This window comes from Durio zibethinus, chromosome 23 (genome assembly GCF_047325235.1).
Source record: "Durio zibethinus cultivar Kanyao isolate XHJ-2024 chromosome 23, ASM4732523v1, whole genome shotgun sequence".
Taxonomy (NCBI): Eukaryota; Viridiplantae; Streptophyta; class Magnoliopsida; order Malvales; family Malvaceae; genus Durio; species Durio zibethinus.
Window position 1 is genome coordinate 7,635,991 of NC_143184.1, and position 12,530 is coordinate 7,648,520.

General features: G+C 35.1%; 2 protein-coding genes across 2 annotated transcripts; one reads left to right on the forward strand and one right to left on the reverse strand.

Moving 5' to 3' along the window:
* The first annotated feature begins 475 nt into the window (after positions 1 to 475).
* Positions 476 to 4,747, forward strand: LOC111314464 (Thioesterase/thiol ester dehydrase-isomerase superfamily protein). Its single transcript, XM_022915861.2, has 5 exons — positions 476 to 1,064; positions 1,166 to 1,343; positions 3,128 to 3,594; positions 4,048 to 4,176; positions 4,304 to 4,747. Exons 1-5 carry the CDS (start codon positions 675 to 677, stop codon positions 4,460 to 4,462), a joined length of 1,323 nt encoding a protein of 440 aa, XP_022771596.2. The 5' UTR covers positions 476 to 674; the 3' UTR covers positions 4,463 to 4,747.
* Positions 4,748 to 4,835: 88 nt separating this feature from the next.
* Positions 4,836 to 9,930, reverse strand: LOC111314463 (formin-like protein 1). The gene is made up of 4 exons (XM_022915859.2): positions 7,727 to 9,930; positions 7,408 to 7,607; positions 6,423 to 6,667; positions 4,836 to 5,868 (listed from the first exon to the last, which is right to left on the reverse strand). The coding sequence occupies exons 1-4, from the start codon at positions 9,814 to 9,816 to the stop codon at positions 5,032 to 5,034; spliced, it is 3,372 nt and encodes a 1,123-aa protein (XP_022771594.2). The 5' UTR covers positions 9,817 to 9,930; the 3' UTR covers positions 4,836 to 5,031.
* Positions 9,931 to 12,530: the final 2,600 nt, after the last annotated feature.

Consider the following 12,530-nt stretch of genomic DNA (forward strand, 5'->3'; position numbering starts at 1 on the left):
AGTTTTTAAATATTATTAATGGTGCAATATGAATATTTTAAAGTATTATTTTACAATAAAATATGTATAAAATTTTTAATTTGGTGTTTTTAAATTAAAAACTTACATTGATAGAGTATTAATTATAATTATTTATAAATTTAAACATAGATAAAATTTATATAAAATTTTTTAAATAAAGTTTGTAAAATTTTTTTAAATAAAAATTTTAATAAAAAATTCCAATCAATTGATTGGTAAAATTTGATGTAAAAATTAATAATATATAAAAAAATTATTAAAAATATTATTTATAATTTAAATTTAATTAATATTTATTAGATAGTAAATATTTTGTCAATATTTTTATTAAAAATATATATATATATAATTTTATTGAATTTTTTAAAATTTAAAATTTTTATTTATATAGCAAAATTTTAAATTTTAAATTTTATTTAAACATTTTTAATATGAAACTTCGTAAATACGGCCTGAAACACTTCAACAAAATTTTTTCTCACCTAAAATATCTTAACGTGAAATCAAAAGTTTAACTGAAGCAGTCAAGTTGGAAAAAAATTGCCCTTTGAAAATGGCAAATTTGACCTAAAAGGGAAAACAAACTCAAACTTCTGCAAACCATCACAAGTCTCACCGACCCATTTGCAGAAATCACCTGAAGCCCCAATTTCATGGAGTTTAATTGCTCATCTCCTAACACCATCCCTGTAGTTTCAACTTTTGCTTCTCCCTTTGACGATTCTCCTCCAGTCAACAGCTCAGATTTCACCTCAACCAGGAAGCCCATAAGCCTATGGCCTGGGATGTACCATTCACCAGTAACCAATGCTTTATGGGAGGCAAGGTCCAAAATATTTGAGAGACTCCTTGACCCACCAAAAGATGCACCCCCTCAGAGTGAGTTGCTCACCAAAACTCCCTCTCAAAGCAGGACCAGCATCCTTTATAACTTATCATCAGATTATATTTTGAGAGAACAATACAGGGATCCCTGGAATGAAGTTAGAATTGGGAAGTTGCTTGAAGACCTTGATGCTTTAGCTGGGACTATCTCTGTCAAGGTACTATCTTTAAAAAGTTTTTTCTTTCACATTTTGGGAACTACAAATATGCAATCTTTTTGAATGGCTAAAGTTGTGTTATTTGTTTGTTTGTAAATTAGCATTGTTCAGATGATGATAACACAACAAGGCCTCTCTTGCTGGTCACAGCTTCTGTTGACAAGATTGTTTTGAAGAAGCCTATTAGTGTTGACACTGATCTGAAAATAGTTGGTTCTGTCATATGGGTTGGGAGGTCATCAATTGAGATTCAACTAGAAGTCATTCAGTCCACAAAAGGTACTGTTCTTTAATCTGAAATTTATGATTAGTCTTGCAAATTGAAAACTTAAGATGCTATTCTGGTATCAGAAAAATGAATAGATAGTTGGACTACTGTTATATTGTTGCTTCTATTTTAAAAGAGGGGGGAATCATGACTTGGTGATTTTCATCAATCAAATTGAAAATTGACTCATTAGAATTGCATTTAAGAAGAAATATGCAGTCACTATCTTTTCTGGGTACATATTCATTGACACATTTTACATTTTTTGATCAATTATTGACAATTCCATGTCATTTATTCTTTCCATTTGACATTTGCTAATGTTTCTGATATAAATCATTTTAGCAAATTAATTGTAGATTTTCCTAAATTTTCATGCTTTGCAAGATGTTGAGCATAATGGTTTGACTTAGTATATCATTTTATGATTTGGAGAACCTTCGGAACTCTCAATTCTTTGTAGTTAATCTCAGTGATAATTAAAATTCAAATCAAAGCATGGAATCTATTTCTTTACATTTGCTGATGCTTCAGATATAAATCAGTGTAACAAATTAATTGTAGATTTTACTAAAATTTCAAGCTTTGCCTAGATGTAGAACATAATGGAGTGAATTAGTGCACCGTATTAAGGTTTAGAGACCCATTTGAACCATAAATTCTTTGTACTTAATCTCAGTGTTAATGAAAATTCAAGCCAAAGCATGGCATTGTATACCTATTTTCAGTTTTCACTTTTCATTTACTATATCAATCATTCCAAATTCCTTTGGATTTCTTTTCATAACTTGAACTTTAATTGACAAGAATTTACAAGCTACCTTCAAATTGCTTTCATCTCTGGATCATTTACATATCAGCTCTATAAATTTTCCTTTCCCTACTATTACATAGTCATCTTGTTGTATTCATATCATGTTCACAAGTTGTATCCGTCTCCTGGCAGAAACTTAAAGCATACTTATATTTAAAACCTAGATAGTATGAATACAAATAAACATTGTCTGCACAATTTCACAGTTTGTCCTTTAAGATGGAGAAACACTTTGTCCACTGACATTTTATTCAACTTTGACTCTTTGAGTGCTGAAGTATCATTTATCTTCTCTTATGAGGGTGAAAGTTTTTTACGTAAATGATACTTTGGCCACATTAAAAAGATAGTATTCACAGACATCAAATTTAGGTTATTGCTTTCCACATAATGGTTATGCTCTGCTGACATGTTTTTCTAGTCTTGGTAATGGCACTGAGATTTCATAACATATATGCAGGTCACTGTTCTTTGAGTTAATGAGAAGGTTAAATGCCTGTTTGAGGATCTAATTTTTAGCTAATTCTTTATTTCGGTATTCAACCCTTTATTTCTTTCAAATTAGGATGCAACCTTTTTTATTTTACCTATTTAAGGAAGATTAATGAAAAAAAAGTTACTAAGAGCTCTGATGGGACTAATGACTGTCACATGGGGTAAATATAGATTTGCAGCCATTAGTTCCATTAACGGTAATCACTATCTTTTTTCATCAATTTTTCTTAAATGGATAAAATGGAAGAGGTTGCATCCTAATTTGAAAGATATGAAACATTGAATCCTGAAATGAAAATTTAGTAAAGATCAGATTCTAAACTGAGCATTTAAGCCTAATGAGAAATAATGAAATAATATGTAGTTTTTCAGGCTGCACAGCTGCTAGGTGTTACTCTGTAAACAAGTCTTTCATTTATGGACATGCTAGCTTGAAGCTTAGCCATGATGGGTTAGACTTTTATTATGTAATATTGTTTCATGCAGAAGAGTTAGGTGTTTCAGATTCAGTAGCTCTAACAGCCAACTTCATCTTTGTGGCCCGTGACTCTAAGACTGGAAAAGCTGCTCCTGTTAACCGGCTTTCACCAGAAACTGAACAAGAGAAGTTTCTCTTTGAAGAAGCTGAAGCTAGAAGCAAATTGAGAAAAAGGAAAAGTGTAGATAGAAGGGAATTTGAAAATGGGGAGGTAAATAGACTGGAAGCACTCTTGGCTGAGGGCCGAGTCTTCTGTGATATGCCTGCCTTAGCGGATAGAAACAGCATTCTTTTAAGGGATACCTGCCTTGAAAATGCTTTGATCTGCCAACCACAGCAGAGGAACATCCATGGTCGAATTTTTGGAGGTTTCTTAATGCATCGAGCATTTGAGTTAGCTTTCTCAACAGCTTATGCCTTTGCTGGACTAGTGCCTTGCTTTCTAGAAGTTGATCATGTTGATTTCTTAAGGCCTGTAAGTACCTTCGCGCTTCCCACAGAGCTTTTAGCAATAATTTAATGGTCTCTCAGCGAAAGAGAGATCCCTGTCCATGAAATGGTAGGATTGCATAGTTAGTCAGCTCTAAGCAAAATAACATTTGTGACTTGTTTGTTCTTCTTTGCCTTTCATGCTTGGTGTTGTTTGGGCTCTCGTATCTTTTCAAACCGCCTCCTTTTTTTTTATTTTTTCTTTGACCTTCAATCATTATCTTAAGCATATCCTCACGAAATGGTAGACCAGAAGAAATTTTAGATGCATTCCTGCTTTGTTTAGGTCTATCTTTATGTCAGTAAAACGAGCTTGCCTTCACCCATAATGTACTTTAGCTAATTATTGGTCTGTATGGATGAGTTATACCTTCATATGAAAGACATGGGGTTATCCATTCATCGTTTGAGGAAATTTGATAACATGTATGTTGAGCAGGTTGATGTAGGGGATTTCCTTCGTTTGAAGTCATGCGTTTTGTACACAGAACTTGAGAATCCAGATCAACCACTAGTTAATGTTGAAGTTGTTGCTCATGTGACAAGGCCTGAGATCAGATCTAGTGAGGTAAAACCCTACAGATTGCACTATTATTAAAGAACAAAAGGCTACTATGTTCTTGATTCCACGTTTACTAATTTCATAGCTTAGATAGTCAAATATTATCTCTTTTTGTCTCTGTCAATTTAAGCAGGTATCAAATACATTTTATTTCACGTTCACTGTCCGGCGGGAGGCAAAGGTCACGAAGAATGGATTTAAGATTCGAAATGTAGTTCCTGCAACGGAGGAAGAAGCACGTAGGATTCTAGAGCGCATGGATGCTGAGATGCTGACACGTAAAAATCAGTGAAGCAGGAGCAGATCAACACATTTTCTAATAAAAGCAATTGATGCTATTATTCAAAAGTTGAGATAATGTTACAATTTGGGGGCATGAACCTTATGAGCGTCATTTCCCTTTAAGCATCATATTATTATGCACGAAGCGCGCAAAAATTCTTAGCTATGATGTCTAATTAGATGAAATTCAGTTCAGACTTCAACCCTTATTGTTTTAACCAAAGAAAAAAACTTGGGCTCCTCAGCTGCTTGGGAGTTGGGACCTGTTATATGAAGTGAAAGGAAATTTGCTGAAGTATTCTCTCCTATAATTAATTAGCATCTGAATACATAGTGGCTGATTGGCTTACGAGAAATCTAACTACTCAAGCAGGCTACCTTAGTTCTTTCCTAAGAAAATCTCGTATATTATCTATAGAATAAGAAGGTTCCCAAAATTTTGTACATGGATTTATACAGATATGAAAAATAAGAAGAAATAAATTACAAAGACTTAGCTGGCTAGGCCATACAAGCTCCAAACCACCAAATTGGGGCAGTTTCTACCTAAAGTTTTGACCTGTTTACATCTGCAAACAACTAAGGTGATGCAGTTTCATCATCAGAACCAGGTTGTGGCCTCCTGTGGAATGCAGGAAAAGCATGCGGCAGCATTGGATTCACAGGAACTGGGAAAACTTGTTGCATCATTGGATTCACTGGAACTGGGAATTTATGGGCAGAGCTAACAATAGTTCTTTCGTTTATCATGCCAACTTCCTTGCAGACCCTATCAAGAACTGTAAGGAAATCCCTTACCACCAAAAAGATTCTAAACGGGTGGGCTTCTTCCTTTGCTGAGTTCCCATGGAAGTATTCTGTAATCTCCTTCACTAGAGATAGCGCCACACTTTCATGGGCTTGAATCCTTATAATCTCCTCCTCGGCCATTTTCATAAATCCGTTCATTTGATCTGAAAATTTCTCTTTGCTCTCATCCGACCCCATTGTTTCATTTAATCTTAGAACCTCACTGATGTTTTTAAGGCCTCCAGAAATCCTAGAGACATCACCGCTAAGTACCTCAGAATCCATTGCAGCAGCTTTTTTAACATTGGTGAGCTCTGAACTGAGACCAGAAACAACTTGTAAACCAAGCTTCCTACACCGGGCATCTTCATTTAAAGTGGAGCTTGGTATTTGGTTAGTATTTGAAAGTCGGGCACCCTCAGTTCTTACGATTTCTTGTACTACAAAATGCAAGAGGGTGGTCTTCCCATCCGCACCCTTGACATCAACAAGCTTAAGGAGTGTATCAAGTTTAAAGGCATGAGCATCACCACGGTTTGTCCCAACGTTCATGCGGTTACCAGTCTTGAGCACAGCCTCTAGAAGCTTTAGAAACATCCTACTATTTCTCAATTCCTCGCAAGCAGCCTGTGAAACGGAAAAACCAATGAGATACAGCTGAAGATAATTGATAATCAAGCAACAAAACAGGTTTTGTTACTCTATCATTAAATAATGGGATATTGCATTAACAGTATTCCGTGGAAAGATGCATTGCTTGCATGCTTAGGTGAGTGAACACATAAACACAATGTTTTTTTAGACTATTGCAATGGTCACTTTAGCCAACATATAAATAGAAAAACTACAAGTTGGATCTTAATATTCTTCTTGATCAAATGCCTATGCAAAGCTTAGGGACCAACCAGGCAGTCAGGTATGAACTAACCTAGAGTCAAGGCACATTCAATTATTCATTCATATTGTACTTTGGAGAGACAACTGTGATAAAGGTTTTGAATAGTCCAATAGATAGCTGTACGTTGAAAATTCCAAACCACAATGAAGGGTGTGGTAGTTGGAAGAGTATTCACATTTTAACGCAAGCAGAAACAAGCAACCAAAAAATGCAGAAAATAAGCAGGAGGAAGAAAGCAAGAAATGCGCAAAACAGACAGAATGATGGAATTGTGTTTAATTACCTCTAGAGTTTCAAAAGATTTTTTGAGGTATTCAACTTCAGACTCAAAGTTGGCTATGTACAGCATTGCATCCACCCTTTTAAACGCAAAGGGTATATCAAGAACTGCTTTCAAAAATTTCTCAGCAGGACCAAGCTTGACTGGTGAATCATCTTTGTATTCCTTCAACTTACGTTCTTCTTCCTTCGTTGGAGCCATTTTCAATAAACTTTCAAGAAGTTCAGTGCCAAGTGTATCTCCATTACCTGTATCATCATAGATGTGGTTCTTAGTTCCATACATAATAATTCCAAGGATAGGAAACCATATGGTTGGTCACGGCAAGGATATTAAAACTCAACTAATATCTTTTAAAAGCAATGCAAACTCAAAAGAGTATTGGTTCCCAGTAAATATAGCCTTGTACAATAAGTTCCAAATAAGCATCTAGTTAAAGAATATTTCTTTAAAATACTGAAAGCCAACCATTACACAAGTAACTCTCAAAGTTGGCTTCATTCCAAACAGTCAACCATTTAATTCAGGATCCTCAGTTAAACAAAATGATGCAAATTACCGAAAACCATTTGGAAATTAAATCAACCAATTGTATTAAGACAGACAATGCAATCTTCGGTAGTTTGCACAAAACAATGCTAGAAATGCAAATTATGTAGTTTTTTAAAAAGGGTATAAGCTTCTGAACTAGCATCCAAACTCTGACTACAATAATAGCTTTCATTTAATAACTTGCACCACGAGCCGTTAAACACCAGGTCAAAGTTGCTACAAAACCACTAAATTCAGTGACAACTTGGCATAAAAAAATTCATAAAGTAACGCTCAAGGTACATAAGAACAAATAAATACCATATGGAACAGACCAGTTTAATGACATTCATGCAAGTTATGGACTTTTATGTCTTAAAATCAACAAAATTTGAACAATAATTGCAACCAATGAATCAAAAACTAATATGTGATATATTTTAAATGGCAATTTTACCTTCTAAAAGGGCTTCACAAACTTCCTCCACAGTCACATTGAGTGCCCTTAACAAAATTGCAATGTTCTGTGCCTTTTTGGGATCCAGAACTCTATTCTCTTGGTTTGGTGATGGAAGAACAGAGCGTGGAGTTGTTTGCTTTGGTTTAGAATTCGGCGTGTTTACAACAAATAATGTTTCAATCATCTCCTCATTCAACCTGCAGAAAACAAACTGTTACAAATTATTCAAGAAAGAAGTAGAACCGCATGAATGAACTTAATTAAACTAAACTAAAAGAAATAAACAAGAACTCCACAGTTGAGGTTCCGATCATACGTAAATGAGCTTGATCTGAGGTGATCCCACACCATTTCACGATCAGAGTTGGCTCGCACTTTATCCCAATGTAACGGCTTTAACTTGGGTTTTGAAGCTTCCTCCGCCTCCTCCACTGCCTCAGACTCAGACCTAGCTGGCAACTCGACTGGAGAAATCTTAATTGGGCTTTGTGTCATAAACGGCATCGATGGGGGCATAAGAGGAGGCGGCTTCGATATCTGTTGTGCAAAAGATATTGAAGAAACTGGTTTTTCCCAGAGCCGTCGTTGATTTGGAGGTGGTGGAGGTGGAGGTGGAGGTGGCGGCGGCGGCGGCGGAGTCAAGATAGACTTCTCTAAAGCCCTGCTAATTCTTACCGGAGATTCATTAGGACTTCTCTCCAAATCTCTTCCTAGTGACGAAGAAGCTGAAGATGACAAAGAAGAAGCCTTATTGTAATCCGAAAAACCAACCCTCAACGGAGACATCTCTGGGCTTTTCTCGAAAACTCTGTCTGGTGACGATGAAGCTGATGATAGTAAAGGAGACTGCTCATCCTCATTCAAAGCTCTGTCTGGGGTTTTAGTTGCTGATGACAGTGAAGGAGACCTGGCAATTTGATCCATATCATTAATCATTCTAGGAAACTCATTCAGATTGTTTACCAAGTTTCTGTCAGGTGAAGTAGAAGCTGAACAAACAGACGGAGACCTTGTCTCGTTTCGATCCAGGTCATTAATTGGAGATTCTTTTGCTTGTGAACTAGTACCAGCTGAAGCTAAAATCAATGGAGTCCTCATATTTTGAACCAAATCCTTGAAATTTCTGATCGATGCATCTAGCTTCTCTATCAACACTCTGTTTGGTGAAGTAGTAGCCGAAGACAACGAAGGTGACCCCAAGTTTCGATTGGAAAAAACAGAAGAATCTGGGTTCACGACCAACATCGGAGACAATGAAGGAGATTGCACGCTTCGATCATCTGAATCTTTTACAAGCATTCTGTCTGGTGATGTAGAACTTAAAAACAGCGAAGGAGATCGTATGTTTCCATTAGACCCATTCGAAACTCTTGGTGAATCAGCTAAAATCCTCTCTGGAGACAAAGAAGGATGAACTTGCACGAGTTCTGGAGATTTCGAGGCGGATCTTCGGGGACTCAAACTAACCGGCGGAGAAACACTAAGGGACTGAGACCTGGCGGGTGAACCAGAGTTCGAAGATGAACACGAACAAGTACTACTAGACTCAATGCTTTTCACAGCAATCGCCGCCAATACTCTTCTTGAGCCGGATCCAGTTCCACTCGAATTCTCTGGACCACCCAACGATCCTCTCGGCGAATAAAACTCCTCCTCTTCTTCTTCTTCTTCTGTAACCGACTCCACTTCACCGTCTCGAAAGTTCCGACCAGTATTCTGTCTAGACAGAGGCGGTAACGGTTGGAGCTCCGGGGAATGCATTTTTCTTGGATCCAACGGGGCATTGCCTTGCGAATTATTGGAACCGTCGTCGATTCCGCCTCGTGAACTTACTAAATTGCCCAAATAAAGGAATTCGGAACTGGTCGTGGAAGTTGTTCTGAGCTTACGACGATCAACATTATTGTTGCGGTTATTATTGTTGTTGGGGTATAATCTGCTGCTGTTGTCCGATGTTGAGGTCTTGTTATCGTCGAGGAAATTACGTTTCTGCCAACGGCGACGGCAGTAAAAAAAAACGAGAATGCCAGTGACAAAGGAAGCAGATATGATAGCGAGGATGAGGAGTTTTTGCGAATTATGCTTGGGTGCAGGAGTGTGAGGGAGGATAAGGGAGGAGATGTTAGCAGGGAAGGAAGCGAAAGAGGAAGGAGAGGGAGGAGGGGGAGCGGCAGGGATGGTAGGGAAAAAGGGGGAACCGGGAGGGGTAGAAGTGGAAGAAGAGAAAGGATATTTGGGAGTGGGAGGGGAAGGAGGAGAAGGAGAAGGAGGTTCAGATGGAGGGATAGAATCTAATGGATAGAAAGGTTGATGAAGGAGCCTACGGCTAGGAATGTGAAGTGATTCACATGATAAAAACAACAACCACAAGAAGCAGAAGCAGCAGCAGCAGAAAGAGGAAAGCATTGTGTTTTTGCAGGTCTAATGGGGAGGGAGAAAGAGAGAGAGAAGGAAATGGAGTTAATGGTGTAAGATTCGTGAGGACTTTTCTTTCCTTTTCTTTTCTTTTGTGTGTGTGTGAGAGAGAGAGAGAGAGGGAAATGGAAAAGGAAAGAAAAAGGCTGGATGGATAGTAGAAGTGCAGTAGAAAGAGGTGGGGAGTGCATCCAGCTAAGATTCAGCTGGTGCTGGTGCCGTTGGAGAGGTTGAGGGAGAAGGGATGGGTTTATTTGTCTTGTCCACGATTCTTAATATATTATTTTGGTTTCATATCAGTTTTTAATTTTTGAAATTATTTTACTTTTGTCTTTTTATCACCTTTTTTATATAAACAATTGAAAATTGCCACCATGTCAAAAGAATATTAACGTGATGTGTCACCAAATTCTCCACATCGACGTTTCATCAATATTAATAAAATTATTTTTTAAACTTAAATTAAATTATTTTTAAAAAAAATCATTTAAAATAAAACCAAAATATCTATTTTTTTTAAAGAGGTGAAATCAAAATAAAAAAAATGAAGGAGCATAAGGGAAATTTATCCATTTTAATTGATAAATGGGAAGCGGAGTGAGAGTGATGGGCTAAAAGGGGCTTTGGACATTGAGAGGTTGGTTTGATCAACTACAAGGGCACAACTGAACAAAAACCATTATATCTGGACTCATGTGCCCCTGTTTACATCACCATAATATTGCTTTCAATTGAGAATTCTACCCTTGTCAAATTTTGTTCGCCGTTTGAAGATCCTGTCACCACATGGTTTTTATCAAGATTTATGCTAAATCCAATACTCCGTTTTCTGTCAAATATTTTCATATATAAATGGTATTTTGAATTTTTTTTCCAGTTCTGCTTATCAAGTAATAATTTATTTTTTGCACTATCTTTTATAAAATATGTTGTAATCTAAAATTTTAGAAAAATTATAAATTTATTAATTTCTTTATTTCACCAGACATGTCATTTGTTGATTTTATTTTGATCCAAATTTTTTATTCTTGGCCTCTATTATATATAAATATTTTAATTAACTAAATTTTACAAATACATATTTGAAAAACTACTCCGTTCAAAGTTTTTAAAAAACATTTTTTATATTTCTATCAATTATATAAATAAAAAATAAAATATTTTTATAATTTTTTGGAAAATACATAAGTAAAAGGTAGAATAAAATCTTTCCTATCGTAATTCATTGTTTGTGATTAAGTGTCTGAAGGTTTCGAAAATGGTGAGTTCAGTTGCTATTAAACTTTTTCTTAGAATCAATTAAGAAATAAAATAATACAAAAAGAGTAGTAAAAAATGAGTGTCAAAAGCCGGCCGTGCTATTTCAGAAAAATGAAAAATAAATTTGATCGAGAAATTTGTATTTTGTAAAGTGTGGAAAGTAGAAGAGCTGTTGGTTTACCCCAAATTACGCCCCGTGATTTTCGGTCAATATAAAACGGTCGACCTGTCCACTACATTTTCACTCCGTTGTACCATCTTTTGTACTAGGGCCCCGACACTTTCGCTCGTCCGTCACTTACCTACCCAAACCTTTTTAATTTTTTATAACAAATTGGCTACCAGTTTTGACCATTAACGACCTTTTATATTATCCTTCGACGAGATAAAAAATATGTAAGATTTTAATTTAATAATCTCAATTTTAAATCTTAAATTGAGATTAAAAATATTGTTTATGAAATGGGTGGAACTATTTTACAAATAAGTAGGACTATATCTCGTTGTTAATGGCATTTTTGATATGGTGACTAGTCGCTTTGCTAGAAGATAAAAAGATAATTAGGAGATTGGAGTCACTTGTAAAAGAATGAACGGTCAAGAGAGGTCGAAAATAAGAACTTTGATTGCATTTTGATGTTCAAGTTAGTAAAATGTATAATAAAGTGAAGGTAAAGACAAATACAGAGAAAAAAAAAGAAGAAGATAGAAGAAAATGAGAGTAAGAGTAAGTGAAAGTGAATAAAGGAGTTAAAATGAATATTTGTATCCCAATCTTATCTTTTATAAGATGAATTAATATTGATGTAGTTAATTGGTAATGAAAAAGAAGAAAATGATAAAAATTTTATTATAATGACTTATATATTATACCGAGGCTTAAAACTTATTTATACAAAATAAAAATGTTATAAAATAAAAAATATAATAAATAAAAATAATGATTAAATCAATTCTTATAATTAACTAAATTAATATTTAATATTCTCTAAATTAATATCAAATCAATCTAAAATATTATTGAAATATTATTAGAATAATATCATCAATTTAGAATATTATTAGAATAGTACTAGAATATCATTGACACCTCTTACAAACTTAAGATGGTAATGTAAAGGCCAACTTAAGTTGAAAAACTTGGACAAAAAATTGACCAAATGGATGGATTTTGTGAAGATATTTGCTTTTTAATTAGCATTCGTAACAAGAACAAGTTGAAGAGTTTAAGCAAGTATATGATGATGAATGAAGTGATAATCAATTTTAATATGTTTAGTATGCTCATGAAAAACATCATTGTAAGCTATTTGAATGGCACTTTAATTATCACAAAATATAAGAGTACTAGAGTGATGAGAAACACTCATATCTTGAAATAACCAGCATAACTATAGAAGTTTTGATGTGGCATTTGTAAGAGCTCAATACTCAGTTTCAGTGCT

What these genes read in the sequence shown, in the direction of transcription:
- LOC111314464 (XM_022915861.2), top strand. Translation starts at nt 675, where the DNA reads ATGGAGTTTAATTGCTCATCTCCTAACACCATCCCTGTAGTTTCAACT. An exon ending in CTGGGACTATCTCTGTCAAG is followed by an intron (nt 1,065 to 1,165) that starts GTACTATCTTTA and finishes TTTGTAAATTAG; the next exon opens with CATTGTTCAGATGATGATAA. An exon ending in AGTCATTCAGTCCACAAAAG is followed by an intron (nt 1,344 to 3,127) that starts GTACTGTTCTTT and finishes TGTTTCATGCAG; the next exon opens with AAGAGTTAGGTGTTTCAGAT.
- LOC111314463 (XM_022915859.2), bottom strand. Translation starts at nt 9,816, where the DNA reads ATGCTTTCCTCTTTCTGCTGCTGCTGCTTCTGCTTCTTGTGGTTGTTG. An exon ending in CTCAGATCAAGCTCATTTAC is followed by an intron (nt 7,608 to 7,726) that starts GTATGATCGGAA and finishes TGTTTTCTGCAG; the next exon opens with GTTGAATGAGGAGATGATTG. An exon ending in AATCTTTTGAAACTCTAGAG is followed by an intron (nt 5,869 to 6,422) that starts GTAATTAAACAC and finishes TCCGTTTCACAG; the next exon opens with GCTGCTTGCGAGGAATTGAG.